The 24976-nt window shown below is 40.0% G+C and overlaps 1 protein-coding gene across 4 annotated transcripts in view; it reads left to right on the top strand.

Annotated features, from left to right (window-relative positions):
• LOC132815077 (zinc finger protein ZFAT-like) overlaps nt 1-23924 on the top strand; it is a 133641-nt gene extending 109717 nt beyond the window's left edge. For all 4 annotated transcript variants that reach the window (XM_060823792.1, XM_060823791.1, XM_060823788.1 and 1 more), the window contains 5 exons: nt 3803-3941; nt 5565-5686; nt 14306-14432; nt 15449-15576; nt 22842-23924. In XM_060823792.1, coding sequence (XP_060679775.1) covers nt 3803-3941; nt 5565-5686; nt 14306-14432; nt 15449-15576; nt 22842-23087 — 762 coding nt within the window. In that variant the 3' untranslated portion in view covers nt 23088-23924. The remainder of the gene's footprint in view (nt 1-3802; nt 3942-5564; nt 5687-14305; nt 14433-15448; nt 15577-22841) is intronic.
• Nucleotides 23925-24976: the final 1052 nt, after the last annotated feature.

Below are 24976 nucleotides of genomic sequence, written 5' to 3'. Positions count from 1 at the left end.
CTTTGATGGTTTGGTATTACTTTTAGAGGAGATTATTATCAGGGAATCTAACCAAAATTGTGAGTCAGGATATAGAATCATTGCTAGTAAATCAAATGGTTGATGAACATTGTTATCTATGACTATCAAAAAGAATGTGATTGACGATGCATTTCCTATCATGTTTGAAGGCTGTGCAATCTTAGCCCACTTGAATTCCTGACTCAACTGTTATTGAGTGCTGCTTTCCTGAAAGAAAAACTTTTCCAATCCCAAGAAGCAAGTTGTAGAGGAAAGAAAAGGGCCTGTAGTGTGCTTTCTCTTTTTATAGTAAACCCCATGAGTTCTTAACAACTATTAGCAGTGGAATGATTGGACACAGAGGATCGCTTTGACCAGATCCTTATCCTATTGCTCTTTGGTTCAGCATCATTCCTGACACTAACATCAAAGACAAATTGATTTATGGCAAACTAAAGGGGTGAAACATTATTTGTGAGGCATACTTCTTTTGAAGAGAACACAGTAATGTTGCATTTTTTACTGTTACCCATGATATAATGATTGCTATTAACACCTAGAGAACTTAAGACTGGAGTTTTCCCATCTCCAATCAGGAAGGAACATAGGTGGGAAAGAAAAGAAATATGTCCTGCATGCTGATCTGCTTCCTCCATTCCCAACTTGCCTAAACTCCCTGACTTTACGAAGGACAGGGGCAGGGGAATAGATGGAAATATGAAGTTCTTGTCTCATTAACTGGGTAGCTTGAGGTCATTAGGGATCTTAGAAGAGCTCATCTTTTGAACCTTCTAGATTTTTATGAAGCTAGTCAGCCTTTAAGAGCACTCGGAAGCTGACCAGCTACAACTTCCTGAAGAAGGGCTTATGCCCGAAACATCAATTCTCCTGCTCCTTGGATGCTGCCTGACCTGCTGCGCTTTTCCAGCATTACATTTTTCAGCTACAACTTGACAAGAGCAGGGCAGAAACAGTGCAAACAATTTTGTTCAATAAACAAGTGAAAGCTTTAAATGTAAAAATGTTGAGCAGCAATAAATGTTTTAGTATTCAACATTCCACTACTCTAATCTGCGTCCAGGCTCTCTATTTGCCCTGGTCCCTGTGAACACAGGGATCCTTTTTTTAAAATTGCCATGCAAAGGCAGAGGTCACAGCAATGGCTACCAATTTGGACTAGAAAGTAGCTCATTTCCCTGTTGACCTATCTTCATTCCTACCCAGCTGTTAATTTTCCATCTCTTTGATTATCAAAAGCATAAACCCAAGAAAATTCTGCTTCCTCTATGCTAGCAACAGAGGTGGGAATATCATACAGGATTAGTTCTTCTTCCAGATTCCTACTTCTTACGCAAAAATCTAGGTTCCTAGGGAATAAAATTTCATAATGCAGAATACACCTAAGTTTGAAATAGTCATAGATACATTATAGTTAATTATAATACAACAGTTTGATGCCAAACTCATTTAGCAAAAGTTATATGAGAGCAGAGGGACTGGAGGCAGTAGTGACTTGTATGAGTTTCAACTTTTGGAAAATGGTTAATTTAAATAGGACCCTCCTGGGGAATTGTACCTTTAACAGTTGAAAATTGTGTGCAACAAGGTTAAAATTTGAGAACCACATAACTACCAACAAGTCAAGCAGCCCAGAATTTTTTTTGTGAGATTAGCATTAGCCTATGGAGAAGCAACAGTTGCCGGCAGCTTGCCGCTATTGAAATGAGGCCTACTGTGAAATGTTGAGCTACAGTTATGCCTTCTTGAGGTCATATTGCCTGCGCACCATCAGTTCTAGGCCCAGCTCAACCTTTAACTTCTTTCTGACAAACGATGAAAATTCTAGGAAAGAAAAAGCATGAAGCTTACTATATTTGGAACATAAATTAAACAAAGTACAAAAGAATGCATGTATCAAAAGAACTAGAACTGTGATTATGGCTGGGAGAGAGATTGAACAGATGAGATGCATGGAATTAGGAGAATCTGGGTCCTTTAAAAACGACAGGCAGGGGCCAGATACGAAAGTCATGCTCCCTCTCCCCCTTTCCAACAGATTGAAATTTTTGTCTGTAGAAAAAGAAGGTGGAGCATGATTCACATAGGAAATAAACCTGAATTCCACAATGTCATTTGACTCCATGTTAATTTCGAACAGACAGCATTTTCGCTGTTGAAAAGTCCCTAACCAATTGTTTTGGAATCCCATGAATGTCCTGAATGACAGATGAGTTCTGTATAACTAATGATCTGAAGATTTTTAAATGCTCTACTCTATAAAATAAAGAGCTACAACTTGCATTGTGAACTTTTGTTTTAAAAAACAACCTTTGATGGGCACAGGTTACAAGAAACCATTAACATTTTTAATAGAGTTTTTGTGTACATTTCTCCAAGGACTGTTATTATGTCATTTTAAATGCTTGGCTGGATTTAAAAACTACAGTCAGCCTAATAGAAAATTCTGGTTGACATTTTGACTTCCAGTTTTAGAGTATGTCAAAGGATTAGCTATCTATGAAATTAGGTCAAATAAAAGTTTAATAATTTATAAGAGATTAATTAGTTGAGATTTAAAAGATTTGAATAGATTTTGTGAATTTGGAATTTGTCAAATGTGTAGGAGTGAGAGTTAAATTAGCTCTAGAAGTTTATTGTTTTTGATTACCAAATGGCTTCCAAGGACTGATCATGATAGATACTGGCTGAGAATATAAAGATTCTTAGGGATTGGGTACAATCATGAGTTAGTGCTGAGTTGGCGTGAAAGGTATGTAGGCATGTGGAACTGTAATGGGATGGTAGGCGTCATGAATTGACTTAGCTAGAATGAATGGCCATGGGTGGGTAGGAGGAGTGTGACGATTAGAGGGCCTAACAACTTCTAAAATAGCTGTGCCGATGTTCCAGACAACCAAGGCAAGCAACCTAATTTACCTTCCCTTGGCCCTCTGGGCAAATAAGGATGGCCATAAATGCAAGCCTAATTTATGATCCTCGTATCCTGTAAATGAATGTTAAAAATCCAGATGCAGTTTCTCCTTTTTTTTGTGGTTGTGACTCCTACTACTGCTGTTTGTGCAGATGTTGGTCCATCCCTTATTGTTAATACAGATGTTACTATTCATCCATATTTACATTGTTCTATGGAATGTGGTTGTTGCTAGGAAGGCTGGCATTTGATGCCCATCCCTAATTGCTCTTGAATTGTTTGGCTTTCAAAGCCATTTTAGAGGGCAGTTAAGAATCAACCACATCACTGTGGGCCTGGAGTCACATGTAGAGCTGGCCAAGTGACCAATTTCCTTTGCTAAAGGATCTAAATGAACTATGTGGGTTTTTATAACAATGGTCAATAATTGCTTGGTCACTATTAGAGTGGCTTTTAATTGCAGATTTCAATTAATTCAAATTTCACCACTGCCATGGAAAGATTTGAACTTAAGTTACCTGGAACATTAGCCAGGATCTCTGCATTACCTGCGTGACTTTACCACCACACTGCCGCCTTCCCAACTTGTTGATGCACATGTTGCTGTTATCTGTGTAGTTCATGCAGATACTGCTGTTATCCCTATTGTTGGTGGAGATATTGCTGCTCTCCCTGTTTTTAGTGCAGGTGTTGCTGCTATCCCAATTGATGATGCAGCTGGTGCTGCTATCCGTATAGTTGGTGGAAAAATTGCCGCTATCCTTATTATTGGTGTAACTGATGCAGAACATCCCTGCTGCTGATCCTATTTAGTGTTTCTGTGTTTCTGATTTAGTTGTTGTTATTAATAGTGTTCTCCTTATACTTCAGCCTTTCCGATGTGCACTGTGCCACTATTCCTGTAATATGGCTGGATCACTGAAGAGACATTACCACAAAAAACATCCCAATGATGAATATGTCAATGCTGGAACTGGTGTACTAGCTCAAGAAAGTGTGACACAGCAAGGTATTAGAGATTTTCTTTAAAATAATGAATGCAGCTTGCAGTTAACATTGATTCCTAAATCAATATGACATCTTACAAAATTAAAAACAACTGCCATCTTTATACTTCAAAAGTAATTTACAATCTAAAGCATTCTCAGACGCAAGGTGCTATTTAAAAGTTCAATTGACTGACATTCAATGCTTTATATTTTTAAAAAAGAATAAGTGCTACAAATGACGGAAATCCTTGAATAAATAGAAGCTGCTAGAAACACTCAAAGTCCATCATTATCTGTTGAGAGAACAGACATGTCAATGTTTTAAGTGTGAACCCTTCATCAAATAACTTTCATGTAGCAGAGCAGCTATACCTCAAAAATTAATTTGTCTGCACTTTCCATCACTCTGTTCATTCTTCTCACTTCAAGTTTCCCTCACTCCCTGCTACTCCATCATTGACAGCCACATTATCTTGACAGCCACATACAAATCCCCAATAAACACTTTGAAAGTCTCTCCTCAATTTTTTCCTCCTTTTACCAAATCAAGAGAGTATTCACTTTGTTTTTGATCTTTGTCTTTTCTCCTTAAACTCTGCTTTTACAATTTTGCCTTCCTAATGTCAAATGTGCAAATGCAATGTTATCATAGTTGGACCAGAGCAAGGTGGTAATACATCCCTGATATATCACTCCATAACTTGTCACAATCCCTCCACTACATTAGTATTTTTTGACTGATTCTCTGGCATTCAAGTTTGAATGAACAACTGTGTCCACCAATTAAATATCAATAAGTCTAACGAAGCCTCCGTCTTTAATGTCTCAAACTCAACACCCATGCCACTGATTCCAAATCTCTCCAGTAGTAGTGACTCAGGCCAATAATTGATGTCAGACTCGACCACGAAATGAACTTCCACAATCATGTTCATGCCATCACCAAGCCTACCTATTTGTACCTTCATAACATCCATCTAATGTTACCCCTTTTTTAGCCTGTCTACTACTGAAACCCAGATTCAGGTCTTCAGTACCACCTTATTAAACTTTTTCAATACATTCTTTCCAGTCTCCCACATTCTGCTCTCAAGAAACTTGAGACTATCCAAAACTTTGTCCTCTATGTCTTAACAGTCCCTTCTCACTGCTTTCTTGCTGAAATATATTGATTCCAAAACAAGCAATATCTTGATTTTAAAATTGTCACCCTTTTTTCAAACCCCTCTTTAGCCTTGCCCCTCCCTATCCCAGTAATTTCTTTTAGACCTGAGATATCTGCAATTCTCTACTGTACTCTTATGTATCTCCAACTTTAATCGCTCCATAATTAGCGAGCATAGATCAGTTGCATAGATACACTCACTGCACCTCTTAACCCTATTGTTCTTCTTCACAACACTCATTAAAACCTATGCATTTGACCAGGCTTTTAGTAATTTGACCTAATATTCCCTCAGGTGGCTCAGAGTCTTCCTTTCCTTTTTAAGGCTCCTGAGACATTTTCATATGTTGAAGGTGATGTATAATTGTAGCTTGTTTTTATGTTGGTGTTGTTGTTGTTGAACTAAACTATTCACAATTTCACCATTCTGTTCTACTCTAAGCTGAATTTCTGATCCGTTTTCCCTTTTTATTTATAGGTGGTGTAAAGTGTCCAGTATGCAGTTTTGTTTATGGTACCAAATGGGAGCTCAACAGACACTTGAAAAACAAACATGGACTGAAGATTGTGGGCAGCATAGAAGGGGAAGCCATAGAACAGGTACCTAATTCTTCTTCAAAAGGTATTAAATTTTACAGGAGTGCAGTTCCAGATGATGCCAGCTCAACACTGCATTTAACTAATTAGAGTTAGGGAGAGGGGTTCAGATGAGGGAATATGTAGGCTATAAAGCAAAAAAAAAGTCAACATTGCAGAAGCAAGTAGTTTGATAATTATGCGTGGAGTTGCACAGGAAGGGACAAAGTGTACAAGCATTTAAAAAGAGCAGCAACTTGGGTCATCAGTGGCATAAAATGTTAAAAGGTCAAATCAAAGGTACTTTACTTGAATGTATATAATGTTTGGAACATAATAAATAAATTGACAGAATCAATAGAAGATGATGGGTGTTATCTTATAGATGTCACAGAGACTTGGTTACAAGGAGATCTAAGCTGGTAACTAAATATTCAAAGGTACATAAACTTTTGCAAATGCTGGCAAGGAGTCTGCTGGGGTGGCCTTGTTAGTATGGGATGGAAGTAGTATAGTAGCAAGAAATAATCTTGAATCGGATGATTATAGAATCCACATGCATGGAGGTAAGAAATAACAAGGGGAAGAAGACACCAGTAAGAATAATTTTTAGGTTTCTTAGGCTGTGGTATAGGACAAAGAATAAATCAGAATAGAAAAGGGCATTTAAAAAAGGCAGCACATTAACCATTGGTGACTTTAATTTTCATGTAGATTGGGAAATCAAATTAGCAGAGGCAGCCATATGGAAACTTTGATTAAGTATATTTGAAAAATGTTTTCTAGAACAAAATGTTGTGGATTCAAACAAGGATCAGGCTACTTTGGAGGTGCTGCTTTATAAAGAGGGAGGATTCAAACAATTGCAGTGTAAAAGATCTCCCTTGTAGTTTGAGGCTGAGGAAATAATTAGAGAACCAGGAAATTGCAGAATTATGAATTAATACTTTGCATCAATTTTTACATAAATAGCATTCCAAAAATACTAAATAATCGGGCGCAGGTGGTGCTGGTATAGCATAAAATTATGAGGAAAGCTCATGAACTGGGCTAATAATTCCCCAGGATTTGATTAACTGTATCTTAGAGTTTTAAAGCATATAGCTACAGAGCTAGTGGATGCACTGATTTTAATCTTCCAATAATCCTTGGATTCAGTAACTGTCTCAGATGATTGAATGACTGCTAATCTAACACCCTTATTCAAAAAGGAAGGAAGACATAAGTTAACTGTAGATCAATTAGCTTAAAATCTGTTATTGGGAAAATGGTAGAGTTTATTATAAAGGATGTAATTACTAAAAATTTAGAAATGCATAATATAATGAAGCAAAGTCATCATGGCTTTGTTAAGGGGTAATCATGCCTCACAATTTTGTTTGAGTTGTGTCATAAAGTTAGACCCTTTTTTCTAAAAGCTAGTCCCTTGCCTCAAGAAAACCTATCCTTGATTTTTTTTCAGAAGGGCAATAAACTGGGCCAAATTCCGATCAGTCTGGTATGGTACAGAGATGAAAAGGATTTTGAGAGGTCTTTTGTTGATATGTGAACAGATGAGACTTCAAGCTAAAATGGTCATGCTTTAGAAGTGACCTGGATAAAGAGAGGGGAATGGTTAGTTCTCTAGCTGAGCTGAGCAGTTTTTAATTCATTCTTGAACTGGGAGGTTCAACAGGGAACTGTGTGGAAATTCTCTCTCTTTTCTGCCCTTCAACTTCAACCTGTAAGCATGTGTTCGATTTACACTGGGTTTTAAAGGAGTTTGCTTATTGGGAGTGTTATGTATATTCACAACAGCATAATTAAGTCTAGTTGGATAGATTGAGTTCTGTAGAGGCTCTTTATTCTGTTCTTAGTGTTTCATTGTGTAATTTTGTGAATACATTTTTGTCTGTTTTAAAATCTAGTAGTCAACCTATCTTACTCCAGGTAATGTTCACTGTACACTTACTGAAGCAGTCTGGAGCTGCCTGCTTAATAATGTTTTGAGTGGTCTGGCCTAGTCCATCACAGTTGTTAACAAGCAAAGTAGATAAAGTGGAATGAGTAGGTGTAATATATTTGGATTTCCAAAAGGTGTTTAATAAGTTGCGAAGTGTATGGTTAGTTAATGAGATAAGAGCTCATGGTTTTGGGGTAGTATATTAGTATTAGGATTAATTTGACTTATACTTGTCACATATACCAAGATATAAAGAAAAGTGTTGTTTTGCATACTCTACTGGCAGATTATACCGTAAAAAAAAGTTTCAGTTAGCAGAACAGAATATAGTGTTTCAGCCAAAAAGAGGGATCAACATTAACATTTGAGAGGTTCATTCAAAAGTCTGATAACAATGGGAAAAATTGAGTAATTAATAGAAGACAGAGTTTGGAAAAAGGTGACTTTTTTTTATTCATCGGATGAGGACGTCATTGGCTAGGCCAGGAAGGGCAGTTAAGAGTCAACCACATTGCTGTAAGTCTGGAGTCACATGTATGCCAGTTTCTCTCCCTGAATGGCATTAGTAAGCAAGGTGGGGTTTTTTCCAACAATCCATTCATGTCATCATGGACTCTTAATTCCAGATTTTTGTTGAATTCAAATTCCACAATGTATCATGGCAGGATTTGAATCTGGCTCCCAAGAACATGATCTGGGTCCCTGGATCAACAGTCTAGCAATAGTACAACTAAGCCATTGCATCCCCATACACTTTTAGTATGGTAATCTATACCGAGCGGAATGCCATAGGAATCAGTGATGGGGCCATCATTTTATATATATATATAGTTTGGTGATGGAAATATATGTATTATCACAAAGTTTGTGAACGATATAAAAATAGGTGGGAAGGCAAATGGTGAGAATGATGCAAGGAATTTGCAGAAGGATATTGATAGGTCAAGCATTAGGGAAAAACCTGGTAGATGGAATACAATGTGGGAAAATGTGAGATTATGCACTTTGGCAGGAAGAAAAGAAGAGTTAAGTATTATTTAAATGGAGGGAAAATCGCAGAAAACTATCGCACACAGGGGATGGGAAGGAGATCCTGATGCATGAACCATAGCTAGCATACAAGTTCACCATATGATAGGAAAGGTAAATGGACTGTTGGCCTTTATTTCAAAGGGGAAAAAATTAAAAAGGTCTTGCTAAAACTATACAGAGCACTAGTCAGACAGCATTTGGAATACTGTGAATATTTCTGATCTAAGGTAAGATGTACTTCTCCTACTTTTTATACTGTTAACCTGCAGCCCTTCTTCACATGTATTTTAATGTCAAAGGACATAAAGTGCTAAACAATAGTTATTAAAGGTCAAAGTTAACCTAATCTAATCTAGCATCAGCAACATTCAATCCATTAGGAGTCACTGCACAGGAATCAGCAGAAGCCACTCCTAACTAAAAACTAATTTTAACTAACTAAAATCTGAGTTATTTTAGATTTAATAATTGAGCCTTTAGAGATGCAGCAGACGCTCTAATACAAGATCCCCATGTTATCTATATTGGATTTAGAATTGTCAAGTTTGTTCGGTTATACAACTTATTTCCCGACAGTGCACATAAATTGTCACACTTAAATTCAAAAAGTGATCTCATGCTTAAAAATGTTGGTGATCAATGGTCTAACAATTATAATTGGAGCGTACAAGAGTTCAAAATTAGAGAAGCAGTGATATCTCAAATCATGTCTACAGATGATTATAGAGATGAGGAAGAAAAACCATGAAAGGATTTGAATATAGAAATGAAAATTTTACTCAATGTATTACTTGACCAGGTACTAATGGAAGTAGGCGAGCAACAGGGAAATGGGGATTTAGATCAGAGTGGTGCTGGGAAAGCACAGCAGGTCAGGCAGCATCCGAGGAGCAGGAAAATCGACGTTTCGGGCAAAAGCCCTTCTTCAGGAATACAGGGAAATGGTGTTTACTCTAAAACTTCATTCATGATATATGAACTACACTGGCTGGAGAAGCATTTATTGCCCATCCATATTTGCCCTTGAGAAGATGGTAGTGAACTGCTTTCTTCAACATTATGAAACATTAACTTGGTTTACAATCAATGACCTTTTGTCAGAACCAGACTCTAATCATTAAATCTGTTTTTCTCTCCACAGATGCTGTTGGATCTGCTGAGTTTCTCCAGTACTTTCTGTGTTTGTTTCAGATCTCCAGCACATGCAGTGTTTTCTTTTATTGATCATTAACATGTCTGAGTAAAAAATGAGGTCTGCAGATGCTGGAGATCACAGCTGAAAATGTGTTGCTGGTTAAAGCACAGCAGGCCAGGCAGCATCTCAGGAATAGGGAATTCGACGTTACGAGCATAAGCCGATGAAGGGCTTATGCTCGAAACGTCGAATTCCCTATTCCTGAGATGCTGCCTGGCCTGCTGTGCTTTAACCAGCAACACATTTTCAGCATTAACATGTCTGGTCAACCCATCAATACTGCTGTTTGGTTTTCAATAATTTGAAAATGTAAAATGTGCTTGTGCACAGTATCATAAGTTGTTGGATGAGTAATAGGTCAAAGAAGAGATTCAATTAACAAAAAAAGGAAATACAAAATGTATTAATAAATACTTTAGTTTGTTTTTTTTCACAAATAATATTTAATTAAACAACAAAGTTCATCCAGGCCATTCAACCAAGATGAAATGATAATTACGCTGTAAATTCAAATCATGGGAAGTGATAGAGAATGTAAAGATGGAAACAGGATAATGTACCATCAATTACCATCTAAAACAACTGTACCAATTTATACTATTTTGAAGAAGTGACAAAAGCAGAGAGACATGAGAGTTCACTTTTACAAATCCTTCCGGGCATCAGGATAGTTAGATAAGACAATTAACATTTGGGTTACTTAGCTTTATAGTGTGAATACCAATGCATGCAAATTACTAAAATTTTACAAACCACTGGTTTACTGGAATATTGTGTACAATTCTGAACACTACAGTTTAGGAAGGATATCAAAGTGTTAGAGAAGGTATAGAGGAGGTTAGTTTGAATTATGCCAAGGTGAGAGATCTTCAAAGATTGAAGAAATTAAGATGGTTTTCTTTAGTGAGTGAAGATTAATTGGAAACATAATTCAGATACTGAAAATTATGCAAACTTTCTCTTACTCTTAATATTCTGATAAACATCTTTGGATACTGCTCAATTTTATTGAATAATATATTTCTCAGTGCTGACTACATCATCTGTAGATGTTCAACCTTCCCCATAATCAGTCCTAATGGTTCATAAATCTGATGTTCACCCTCCTACTCCAGCTTTCCAGTGATGTATTCAATCACTCAGTTCTCCTGTTTCTAAGCTCAGTAACACTGTGGATTGGGAGCAATCCTGAGCTTTGTCTTTTAAGGTCCTGCTTTTCAATCTTCTTCACAGTTCCCTGAAATCTGCTTTCAGGGTCTCATCCCCATTCCTCATTAAATCATTTGTACCAAAATGGAGGCTGATCATCTACCCCCAAAAGACGATCCTGCAGCAACTCCTTTACTCTGGCACCAGGGAGGCAACATCACAGAATCAGAATCACATTATTAATACGGTCAAATGGAGGTCAATCATCCGATCGCGCTTGCACTGCCTCTATTATCTATTGATATCTCTTGCCTTTTTCCTATAACCTTGCTCACCATTAATATCCAGATAATCATCCAATGCCCCCTTGAATGCCTCAGTTGAACCTGCCCCTGCTTCATTTCTAGGCAGTGAATTCAACAGCTCAGCATGAAACAGTTTTCCTTCTCACATCACCCTTGCTTCATTTTGCTTCACATCACATTTTGTTCTTGTTTCTTCTTAGCAGGAACAGCTTCTCCCTATCTGCTTTATCCAGCCAGCTCAGCCTCAATCAGATTTCCTCTCAACCTTCTTCTCTACAATGAGAACTGTCCCAACTTCTTCAATCTGCTTCCTCATCTGAAGTTTCCCTTACCAGGAACCATTCTAGTAAATTGCTTCTGTGCTCTCTCCAATGCATTCATTTTTTTCCCCATAATGTGACGCCTACACTGCACACAAAACCCCCAGGTGAGGTCTAACAGTTGCCTTGGACAAGTTCAACATCACCTCCTTGCTCTTGAACTCTATGCCCTTATGCTCCAGAGCCAAGAACACTCTATGTTTTCTGCTCTCACCACCTGTCCTGCACCTTCAATGATCTGCTCCTGCACTTCCTTTAGAATTGTATACCTTATTTTATACTGTCTTTCAGTGTTCTTCGGACCAAATTGCCTCACCTCAAATTTCCCTTCATTGAACTCAACTGCCACCTGTCAGCCCATTCAACTCTATTAACTTGGCCTTTTGGAACTCCACACTGTGCTTATCATAGTTTACATTTCTTCCAAGTTTAATGTCATCTACAAACTTGCAAATTGCCCCTTGTATACTTGGATCCAGATTATTATATATTGAAATTTATATCCCTCTATATATTTGTTTTAAAAACACTACCATCCTAGAGTCAAGCTGACAACTCCAAAAACATCTGTCTGATCCCCTGACTATGGAATTGCCTATGGCTATTGCTCTTCCATTCTTTTTGCTTCCTCACTGTCCAGTTCAGCTACCTGTGGTACTACCAACTTGGACCTGGCTGTAGTCTCCTGGGGAACCATTGCCCTCACCAATGTCCAAAATAGAATATCAGTTAGCATGCATAATAGACTCAGAGAGTCCTGCATTGCCTACCTGGTTCTCTTAGCCTTCTGTCATTCCCTTGCTGCCTATACACCTCTAACCTGAGATATCATTATATCCCTAAAGGTGCAACCTATGTAGTCCTCTGCCTGATGGATACGCAACATTGACTTGAGCCACTACTCAAGTTCCAGTGACACTTCCTGCAAATGATTCATTCAGGGATACATAATGCTTCAACGACCTCACACAGATCATGGATTGTTCACTCCACTTGACTGAACTGAACGGCCATCCTATAACTTTACCATGATTTTATTGCAATTAGAATAGTAGAAAAGCTTTCCAGTATTCACAATCAGCTTCTTTCCCTTTACTGAAATAAGAACCAAGACTAGGAGGCAGCTGTTCATGTAGACCTTCCTCATGTCCTATTTTCAGTGTGCTCCCCTGCTGTATTGTTTTCCAGTTCTCAGAACACACCCCTCTATGGGTGATGTTGATTACCCGTCTTGGAGTTCTCCCTTGCCCAATCCTCTATCTACATTGCTACATATCCATCAGACCTGGTAAGGACAGCAGTTTTAATTTCCAAATGGACACTCATGATCCACCTATATTTTTATGGAAATCTGGTACTTACATGATCACCAATAATGATACAAGCTTTTGGTTGTGATTTGTTATTAACTGATTTTTAAAAAAATTCCAATTACCATGATGAAATTGGAGCAATTTAAGTTATGAGTTAGAATATTTTCCAGCTTTGACCAAGTAGCTGATGGAATAGAGAGCACAGAAAAAGAAAATTACAGGCAAGATTACATGTGGAGTTGGTTTCAAATTTGAGACCAATAGAGATATCTTCATATCTTGATTTGCCAAGCCACCACTCAACTCGGCCTAGTGGAAGCAAGGACACAGTAACAAAAAGCAATTTGGACAATTTTGCAAGAGTTTGCAGTTTCAAATGGACAAGAAGATTGGAATCATAAATAAGACCAGAATAAGGTAGTAAATTAATTTCAGAGTTATATTGTTGTAATAGAATGGAGGAGGCTGTGACTGTGTGATACCTAATTTGATGCCAATATGCAGTGAAAAGCTTCAACAGTCCCCACAATCCGGCGTCATTTTGAATACTTAAGAATAAAATGATGTAACTGAAAGAGACCTAACTTCATTCTGCTGCCTCCACCATGAGTCCTGAGCCCTAAGCCAACTTACCAACGATGCCTGCACCTCCATCCCTCCTCCACCACTTCAGCACTGCCTGCTCCGGACCCACCAATATAGGAGTTGCCACTCTTTAGACGCCATCTCTTCATCACTGGGTTCACTTCATTGATGCCAATGCCATGTCCTGTTGTGGACCCATATTCACCCTACAAATAGAAGCACCCATCTCCACTGATTGGCGATTTCATTCATAAATTCATGAATGGTTCAAAATAGATGACTTTTGAAAGTGTATGTAAGGAATATAAGTAGTGATATTGATTCGGTATTTAAAGATCAGCCTTTTAAAAAAAAGAGAAGAGGTTTAGCATTTTTAGATAAGATGAAAAGTTTCAGTCAGTAGCTTCAAGCCAGTGTCTGCAGGGATTATTTTTAAAACAAAAATGTAGCCACTCTCACGTGTCACTGTCCTTTAGAGTAATTGATGTAAATGCTGTGTACTAAAATGTGAAAATATTTGCTTCAATTTCATACAGTCAAAATCCTAGAACATCCTGTACAAATACAATGGGTATACTCACAACGTATGGACTACAGTGGTTCAAGGAAGCAGCTTGGTCCTTCTCAAAGTCAAATGGGCTTGAGAAAGTGCTGCTCTTGCTAACAACCCTTGCATCCCAGACACAAAGCAAAACAATGTTGCTTGCCCTACTAGTCACAAGAAATTCAATTTTTCTTTCATTGGACAAAAGCGTAATGGAGTACAATAAGTGGTTGAGAATGTATTTGCATTTGTATTCAGGTTCTTGAAGCTTCTACAGAGCAGACTCAGACACAGTATTTTCACATAACAGAGAGTGAAGAGGACGCTCAGGGCACTCAGGCAGCTGTGGCAGCTCTTCAGGACCTACGGTACAACACAGAGAATGGTAAGTATGGGAGTCCAATTGTGGCCTTTAACTGCCTTCTCCCTATTCCCCATCCCAACTCTCCTTCACATCAGAGAAGCACATTGGTGAGTTGTTGTGAAGTAGCTTGCTTTACTTCAATTTGACCCAACTCGAGTACAAAGACAAGATATAATGCTAATGAATAAATTAACAGTATAGTGAAGGACTTAGAACATATTTTATCTGGAGCACTTTAATGATTGGACCTCAATCTTTTCTGCAACTTCATCCTGACAGTGTTCAGGGAGTTATGAATTTCCATTCACCATTGTCTGTCAACGTATACCATTATAAATTGCAATGGCAATATTTTGCATTCATATTTATCAAGTTACAGTTGTAGATGACAGTGTGAATTGAGTCTCTGAAGACTAAAGAATAAAATTGTAGTCATTTGGTGTGTGCAAGACCACAGACAGCATCTCCACTTTACATGAAAATACAAAATGCTGTAAAAATACACTATTTGGAATGTTTTGGTACAGTATAATCTTTAATCACTGAATTTAGGTTGTATCATGCTACACATTATGTAATATGCTATTTCAAAATTCTTTCTGGTATCATACTTGATCATTAGCAAGTATTGATTCAGCCTCCTGGAGTCTCATATACAGAAGCATCCTTTACTAAATCAAGCATCAGAAGTTCCCAGATCGACTTGCTTATTTCAGTTGTAGGGAGCAGCTCTGCTGCTATTATTGACCCAACTGCCCGAAAATTAGGGAAGGAAATCAGAACCAGCTCTTGATAACTATCTAATGTAAATGTGTACTTATGTCAAAGCATATATGCGGATGATGGATGAGGACAGAGTCAGGTTTAACTATGATAAAGTGGCCAAGATTTATTCAGTGTTTAGCTACAGACATTTAAAATAGTACTTAAACACTGTTGAAATCTGTGGAATTACAAAATAGACTCAACATGTCTGGAGTTGAAAGAGAAATTGGGAAAAACATTTTACTGATTTTGTATGTTTCTTTTATTCCTAGGTGATAGAATGGATTCAACAGCAGTAAACATTCTTCAGCAAATTATTGGTTTAGCTCCAGAACATCATGATGGTGCTGTTGCTTCTGTGGTGACCATGGCACCAGGCACATTAACAGTTGTAGAACAAGTAAGATTTCCATTCCCTCTCAGTATTATAAAGTCCAATATGAAGTCAAACTCAGAAGACACAAAACTCAAAAGAGGAGGGAGATGGTTCACCAAGGGAGGGCAGCAGTTGCCAGAATCATGGCACCGTGTCAGGTTCTGCTGTTCAGAAGGGCAGGAAAAGGACTCGTAGGACCATAGTCATAGGGGATTCCATTGTAAGGGGAGTAGTTGGCGGGTCTGTGGCCGAAAATGAGACTCCCAGATGATATATTACCTCCCAGGTGCTAGGGTCAGGGATGTCATCAATCGGCTGCAGAGCATTCTGAAAGGGAAGGTGAATGGCCAGTTGTCATGGTGCATATAGGCACAAATGATATAAGTAAAAAATGAGATGAGGTCCTGAAAGCAGAATTCAAGAAGCTAGGAGAGAAGTTAAAGAGGAAGACTTCAAAGGTAGTGATCTCAGGATTGCTACCAGTGCCACGCGCTAGCCAGGATAGAAATGAAAGAATAGGTAGGATGAGCACATGGTTTGAGGGATGGTGTAGGAGGGAGGGGTTCAGGTTAGTGGGACATTGGGACCGGTTCTGATGAAGGTGGGAGGTATGCAAAGATACGTTGAAGATAGTGCAGGATAGGCATGTCCCTTTGAAAACAAGAAATAGGAAAGGCAAGATTTGTGAACTGCGGATGACAAGAAAAATTGTCCGAATAGCCAAGAGGAAAAGGTCCAGGCAGCTAAGTGCAGAACAGGCCTTGGAGGAATATCGGAGAGTAGAACCAATCTTAAATGAGAAATCAAGAGGGCTAAAAGGGGTCATGAAATAACTTTAGCAAGCAGGTTGAGGGAGAATCCCAAGGCGACACGGTCGCATAGGGGTTAGCACTGCTGCCTCACAGCACCATTCCCGACTCAGACTGTGTGAAGTTTGCACATTCTCCCCGTGTCTGCGTGGGTTTCCTCCGGGTGCTCCGGTTTCCTCCCACAGTCCAAAAATGTGCGGGTCAGGTGAATTGGCCATGCTAAATTGCCCGTAGTGTTAGATAAGGGGTAAATGTAGGGGTATGGGTGGGTTGCGCTTCAGCGGGTCGGTGTGGACTTGTTGCGCCGAAGGGCCTGTTTCCACACTGTAAGTAATCTAATGCTTTTATTCATATATATGAGGCAAGAGGATAACTAGAGAAAAGGTTGGTCCTCTAAAGGATAAGGAAGGAAGATTGTGTGTTGAACCTGAGAAAATGGGTGAGATTCTCAATGGGGAAGGGCTGAAGAAGGACTTATGCCCGAAACATCGAATTTTCTGTTCCTTGGATGCTGCCTGACCTGCTGCACTTTTCCAGCAACACATTTTCAGCTGAGATTCTCAATGATTGCTTTGTATCAGTGTTCAGTGAGGAGGAGGGCATGATGAATCTTGAGATTAGAGATAGAAGTTTGGTTACTCTGGATCACGTTGACATAAGGAGGGAGGATGTGTTGGGTAGGCTATTATGTTGGACAAATCCCCAGGACCGAATGGGATCTATCCCAGGTTGCTGAGCGAGGCAGTAGAGTAAATAGCTGCGCCCCTGACAGATATCTTTGTAGCATCCTTAAACATAGGTGAAGTGCCAGAGGACTGGAGTGTTGCTAATGTTGTCCTCCTGTTCGAGAAGGGTAGCAGGGATATTCCAGGTAACTACAGACCAGTGAGCCTGACTCACTCGTGGGAAAGTTGCTGGAGAAGGTACTGAGGATAGGATCTATTTATATTTGGAAAAGAATGGGCTTATCAGTGATAGGCAACATGGTTTTATACATGGAAAATCATGCCTTACCAATTTAATAGAGTTCTTTGAGGAAGTGACCAAGTTGATAGATGAAGGAAGGGCTGTCGATATCATATACATGGACTTTAATAAGGCGTTTGATAGGGTTCCCCATGGTAAACTAATGGAGAACATGAATCACATGGTGTGCAGGGTGTTCTAGCTGGGTGGATAAAGAACTGGTTGAGCAACAGGAGACAGAGAATAGCAGTTGAAGGGAGTTTCATGAAATGGAGAAAGGTGTTCCACAGGGATTAATGTTGGGACCACTGTTGATTGTGATATACATAAATGGTCTGGAAGAGGAAATTGGTGGTCTGGTCAGTAGGTTTGCAGATGAAATGAAGATTGGAGGAGTAACAGAAAGCATAAGGGACTGTCAAAGAATACAGGATAATATAGATAGACTGGAGAATTGGGCAGAGAAGTGACAGATGGAGTTCAATCTGGGCGAATATGAAATGATGCATTTTGGAAGTTCTAATTCTAGAGTGATCTATACTGTAACGGCAGAGACTTGGGAAAACTTGATGAGCAGAGAGAGTTCAGGTCCATTGTACCCTGAAGGTGCCTGCACAGGTGGATAGCGTGGTCAAGAAGGCATATGATATGCTTGCCTTCATTGACAGGGTGTTGAATATAAGAGCTGGCAGGTCATGTTAAAATTGTACAAGACTTTGGTTCGGCCACATTTAGAATACTGTGCACAGTTCTGGTTGCTTCATTACTCAAGGATTAGATTAGATTAGATTACTTACAGTGTGGAAACAGCTTTTTGGCCCAACAAGTCCACACCGACCCACCGAAATGCAACCCACCCAGACCCATTCCCCTACACCTAACACTATGGGCAATTTAGCATGGCCAATTCACCTAACCTGCACATTTTTGGACTGTGGGAGGAAACCGGAGCACTCGGAGGAAACCCGTGCTTTGGAGAGGGTGCAGAGAAGGTTTACGAGGATGTTGTCTGGTCTGGAAAGTGCTAGCTATGAAGAGAGGTTGAGTTGGTTAGGATTATTTTCATTTGAAAAAAGTAGATTGAGGGGGAACCTGATTGAGGTCTACAAAGTCATGAAGGATATACACAGGGTGGATAGAGAGAAGCTTTTTCCCAGGGTGAGGGATTCAATAACGAGAGGTCACATGTTCAAGATGAGAGGAGAAGAGTTTAATGGGGATACATATGGAAGGTACTTTACACAGAGGGCGGTAGGTACCTGGAATGTGTTGCCAGCAGAGGTAGTAGAGATAGGCATGGTAGATTCGTTTAAAGTGTGTGTGGACAGATGCATGAGTAGCGGGGAGCAGAGGGATACAGATCCTTTGGAATTGGGCGATAGGTTTAGACGGTGGATTTGGATTGGCACAGGCTTGGAAGGCCAAACGGCCTGTTCCTGGGCTGTAAATTTTCTTTGTTCTTTGTTCTTCTTTGTTGTTTGACTACTTCTACTGCATTTCTATTCACAATAATGATTCAAATCATCCATCAGTGTTGTAGCTTTGCATTGTTGACTTGTAGCCTCTAGAACCAGAATGTGACTAAACTCATCAACTGAGAGAAAGACAATTGATGTATTTTCATCAGTTTTAACTGCATTGGAATGCTGTGCCTCCCTATTACTTGAATTATATTTTTTAACAAAGGAATCTACCTTTAATAGCCATTCATCATCTAATGCATCTAAACTTTGAGGATTTTCTGAAATCACCAATAGTGAGTGTTAAGTGAGGTCTGCAGATGCTGGAGTATCAGAGGTGAAAATGTGTTCCTGATTAAAGCGCAGCAGGTCAGGCAGCATCCAAGGAACAGGAAATTCGACGTTTCGGGCAAAAGCCCTTCATCAGGAATGAAGAAAGTGTGTCCAGCAGGCTAAGATAAAAGGTAGGGAAGAGGGACTTGGGGGAGGGGTGATGGAGATGTGATAGATGGAAGGAGGTCAAGGTGAGGGTGATAGGCCAGAGTGGGGTGGGGGCGGAGAGGTCAGGAAGAAAATTGCAGGTTAGGAGGGCGGTGCTGAGTTCGAGGGAATCGACTGAGACAAGGTGGGGGGAGGGGAAATGAAGAAACTGGAGAAATCTGAGTTCATCCCTTGTGGTTGGAGGGTTCCCAGGCGGAAGATGAGGCGCTCTTCCTCCAACCGTCGTGTTGTTATGTTCTGGCGATGGAGGAGTCCAAGGACCTGCATGTCCTTGGTGGAGTGGGAGGGAGAGTTAAAGTGTTGAGCCACGGGGTGGTTGGGTTGGTTGGTCGGTCCGGGCGTCCCAGAGGTGTTCCCTGGAGCCTACTTGCGGAACGCTTCAGGGAACACCTCTGGGACACCCGGACCAACCAACCCAACCACCCCGTAGCTCAACACTTTAACTCTCCCTCCCACTCCACCAAGGACATGCAGGTCCTTGGACTCCTCCATCACCAGAACATAACAACACAATGGTTGGAGGAAGAGTGCCTCATCTTCCGCCTGGGAACCCTCCAACCACAAGGGATGAACTCAGATTTCTCCAGTTTCCTCATTTCCCCTCCCCCCACCTTGTCTCAGTCGATTCCCTCGAACTCAGCACCGCCCTCCTAACCTGCAATTTTCTTCCTGACCTCTCCGCCCCCACCCCACTCTGGCCTATCACCCTCACCTTGACCTCCTTCCACCTATTACATCTCCATCGCCCCTCCCCCAAGTCCCTCCTCCCTACCTTTTATCTTAGCCTGCTGGACACACTTTCTTCATTCCTGATGAAGGGCTTTTGCCCGAAATGTCGAATTTCCTGTTCCTTGGATGCTGCCTGACCTGCTGCGCTTTAACCAGCAACACATTTTCAGCAATAGTGAGTGTTACTCCATTGAAACTGACGGGCTAGAAAGGCTTTGATAATTGAAACTAAATAATAGTAACCATGTGAGAAATTGTTGTTCATCACACCCTTTCTCACTCCTGGACACTTGATTATGAAGTTCTCGAAAGTCACTTCACTTTCTTACTCTTGAAAGTCATTCTCTTACATTCCCAATTCTTTTGCTATATCATAATAAGGAACAGCTTCTGTAACTCTGCCTTGCAACTCTGATGAAGAACAAGAAAGCAGGACCATCTTTTCCTTGGGCAGTGTCACTGTCCCTTTCTTCCACTCCAAAATTGTGAGTCCTTTGGTGACTAAAACGTTTAATACCAAATCCACACAATTTGTCACACATGGTACAGGTTGTGTTTGAAGTGGCAGGTGGATAGGATACTCAGGTTTTCGGGAATTTTTTCACCATTTGTACTTGACCAACATCTGGGCCTGTTGGAGTTACTTAACAACAATTGCTTAAAAACAATTAACATCTTTGCAGCTGCTTCTTTTCCAACTTGGTTAGAGAGAAAAAAAACTGCAGATGTTGGAATCCAAAGTAGACAGGCAGGAGGCTGGAAGAACAGAGCAAGCCAGGCAGCATCAGGAGGTAGAGAGGTCAACGTTTCCACCTCATCTTCCGCCTGGGCAACCTACAGCCTGGAGGACTCGACATTGAGTTTATCTTTATCTACAGCTCCCCTTACACTCACCCCTAGTCCTGAAGAAGGGTTACACCCAAAACGTCGACTTCTCCACCTCCTGATGCTGCCCGGCTTGCTGTGTTCTTCCAACTACCTGCCTGTCTACTTTTTTCCCAACCTGGGCAGTCTTAGGTAAGAGATTCCCACAGCGGTACTGCATTTTTTCAGGGAGGCTGTGAAGACAGCCTTGAAGCCATATATTGTGATAGTTGGGTGACAGTGTTATCCAGAAGGAGCAGGCTGGTTGTGGTCTGCTGGCACCAGGCAGTGGAGAGAATTATGGCATAGTTAGTGCATTGTCTGTGGGAGAAGCAGACTTGATAAATTAAAATACTATATCTCTTTTTTTAAACCCTTTCATGGAATGTTGTTAAGTTGACTGGATCAACATTTGTTGCCCACTGCTAATTGCTCTTAGAATGTTGTAGTGAGCTACGTTGAATTATTAGTCTGCCTGGTGCAGATTTGCTGTTAAGAAAGCAGTTCCAAGATTTTACCCAGTGACACTGATGGAGTGGTAATACAGTTCCAAATCAGGGTGTTGTGCAGCTTAGAGAGATCTTGCAGTTGTTGGTGTGCTCATGCATCTACTGTACTTGGCCTTCTGGTAGAGGGCCTAGGTCTGGAAGTTGCATTTCAAGGAGCCTTGATGAATTGCTGGAGTTTATCTAACATATAATGTATACTACAGCCACTGTGCATCATAGTGGTGGAGTGAACATTTACTTTTTGGATGTAGTGCCAACAAAGAGACTATTCAACTTCTGCCTAGTAGATGGTGAACAGGTTTTAGGGAGTTGGGAAGTGAGTTACTGACGTCAGAATTCCCAGCCACTGACCTGCTGTTTTAGCCACAGTATTTAGATGACTGGTCCAGTTCAGTTTCTGGTCAACATTAAGCCCCAGAATGTTGAAAATGGGTTATTCAGTAATGATAATACCATTGAATGTCAAGTGAAGATGGTTAGATTCTCCTTTGTTGGAGATTGTTGTTGCTTGGCATTTGTGTGACTTGAAAACTGTTTGCATTTTATGTCCAAACCTGGATATTGTCCAGTCTTGGCAATTGGACAAGGACATTTTCAATCACTGAAAAGTCAGGAATAATACTGACCATTGTATAGTCATCAGCAATTATGACAGGTCACTTACTGATATCTGTAGCTACCTGGAATGAGATCCGCTGAGTCAGGTGGACCCGCATTGCCTGTGGTCGTTAAGGTATGGGTCAGTAGAGACTCACAGTATATCCCTCTTGTCATCCTGGATGTCTGTCTCACCCTCAGGTTGTGCAAGGACAGAAAACTGAGATTTATTTGAGTTGAATTATTTGCATTATGTCAATGAATGAGTTGGAGACAGGATGGAGTTTATTCAAACAGACCATTAACTCAGAAAAATGGAGTCTATTGACAAAAGAAGTCTGGCAAATAGTCCCATATCTGAAAGTGTATCATATGCTCATGATAAAATGATGATTATTCTCCCAGCAATATTCACTGAGCAGAGGATTATACAAATTATATGGGTAGTGTCTATCCCAGTTATTTAGACCAGTCTCAAAGTTTAATTTTAGTGGGCCCCATCATGCATTGCACATGCTGAGGTTAAGAGCTTCCTGCAGAAGTTATGTTTCAAACATTGCACATAGCCTTCACAGTCAGTGACCCAAGTTAGTTCCACATATGGTCCTTCAGTAACAGCTGTGTTTGAAAATGTATCTTTCCCAGCTTTGCGTCACTCAGAAAGTATAGTCATTTATTGTCATTGAGGTTTTAGGTAAAAAGCCAGCACATTTTGGAGAAGAAGGAAGAAAATTGGAGGAGTTTGGGAACTCACAAAAATGTATAGCATTCTGTGGTAAGATATCTCTGAGGTTGGGACTTGAGTTGGGAAATTTCTCTAATTCCTTCCTTTTTGGTTCATTTCTTATCTTCAGGCTGAGGATGAAACAGCAGGCAATCATGCAATGATGATCCAACAAGCCTTGGAGCAAGCTTCAGTGGAGCTCGGAGAGGGTCATCATCTGGTAGAGCAAGTTGTAGTCTCTTCTGATGATGTGGAAGGGATTGAGACAGTGACTGTTTACACTCAGGGCGAAGAAACATCCGAATTCATTGTCTATGTGCAGGAGGCTGTGCAAGCAGAAGACCAAACCACAGAGCAGCAAATTGAGGAACTGTAACTGCTTCCATCATTTTTAACCAGGACTTCAGCTGGTTTGAACAAGAAGGCTCTAAAGCCCCTGTTTCTATTTTGCGTAAATAGTGGCAAAAATATTGGAATCAGTGTAACCTGTTCAGGTCAGACTGGCAGAAAATAACCAAACAGGAATTCTCCAGAAAAAAGGGCAATACATTTCCTTCTGTTACTTCATGTCTCTATTTTGTAACTAGCTTTTTCCCGGTTTACACATATCCTTCCTAGTCTCCCATCTACTCTTATCCAGTCAGTCAAGCTACTTTCCCATGCTTTTGTTTGAATTGATCAGGAACAACAAGATGGCTAAATCAAGGAATAGTGCCACAGAAGCACTCAAAGTAGCCCATATGTTTAGATCCATGTAGTCAGTCATGAAGGTGGAGGAAAGGGCTTAATAATTTTCTATAATACCACCTCACATGGACAGATTGAAGGGAGCAATTGGGAGACAGAAAACCCAGACTGGAGAATCTCAGGGAGCCCACAGCTATGGACGCCTGACAATAGAGTTTGGTTTTTCTTTCTGTTTTTTTTAAAAATAGTTTCTGCCTGACATTATCGTGAAATACAAGTCTACTTGGATTACAGATAAAAATAAGATTTGTATGAAGGGTAAGGACATTTTTAATTTATTTGATCTTGATCTTGACACAGAGCTATATTCAGAGCCTCATATCTCCTGAAAACTGGTCAAGTTATATTGGAATGTCATTAGATCAGAGGTGGGAGCATGTTAAACTGATTTTCTTCTGTGCTGTAGGCTGTGAATGAAGTATCAGTGTGACAACCACATTGAATAAAGCATCGAAGCAACATGATTTTGTGCAATAATTTCTACTTGATTGTTATTTAAAAAGTAATGGTATAACTGCAAAAAGAAGTATAAAGATGCGGAAAACTTGCAGATGTTGGAATTCTGAAATAAACCAGGAAATTCTTAGAAGACAGAACAGATCTTCCAGTATGTGTAACTTTAACAGATGCTGACCTTTAGTGATGAGCATATGATGAACACAATAAAAAAGCATTTTTCTCATAGTCATCATGACATGACTGACTTCAGTTTGGGCTTGAATTTTCACTCTCAGGTCAGGAGTGTAGTATTGGAACATTTCTGTGATTTGCATTTCCAATCAGAGTAAGTGACCCAGAAGTTGGAACCTTAATTCCAGGATAGCCAGATTTTCCAGAAGTTAGGCAAAGTGAACCCAGAACAAATATAAGTTACTGATTGTAGAGGCAGGCGAAACGAAATGCCTTCCTCAGTAATCTAGACCTTTAAAGAAAGTTCATGATTTACAACAAAAAATTACATGGTAGCACAGTGGTTAGCACTGCTGCCTCACAGCGCCAGGGACCTGGGTTCAATTTCAGCTTTGTGTGACTGTCTGAGTGGAGTTTGCACATTCTCCCTAGGTCTGTGGGTTTCCACTGGGTGTTCCTGTATCCTCCCCCAGTTCAAACATGTACAGGTTAGGAGGATTGGCCATGCTAAATTGTCCTGTAGTGTCCAGGGATGTGCAAACTAGGTGGATTAGCCATAGTAAATTTGGAGTTGTGGGGTAGTGGGTCTGAGTGGGAAGCTGTTTGGAGGGTCAGTGCAGACTTGATAGGCCGAATGGATTATATGATTCTAGGAGGAACAGATGTAAAATATTTATTAAACGATAAGATGTTGGAAAGTATAGATGCACAAAGGAACCCTGGTGTCCTTATCAATAAGTCACTGAAGACTAACATGCAGGTACAGCAAGCTTTTAAGAAACCTTATGAACCTTAGCCTTTATCAAAAGACAATTAATACAGGAGTAGTGAAGCCATAGAATCCATAGAGACATACAGCACAGAAACAGACCCTTTGGTCCAACTCGT

This window comes from Hemiscyllium ocellatum, chromosome 4 (assembly GCF_020745735.1).
Source record: "Hemiscyllium ocellatum isolate sHemOce1 chromosome 4, sHemOce1.pat.X.cur, whole genome shotgun sequence".
NCBI lineage: Eukaryota > Metazoa > Chordata > Chondrichthyes > Orectolobiformes > Hemiscylliidae > Hemiscyllium > Hemiscyllium ocellatum.
Note: the sequence above shows the minus strand (reverse complement) of the source record. Positions and strands in the feature narration are given on the sequence as shown.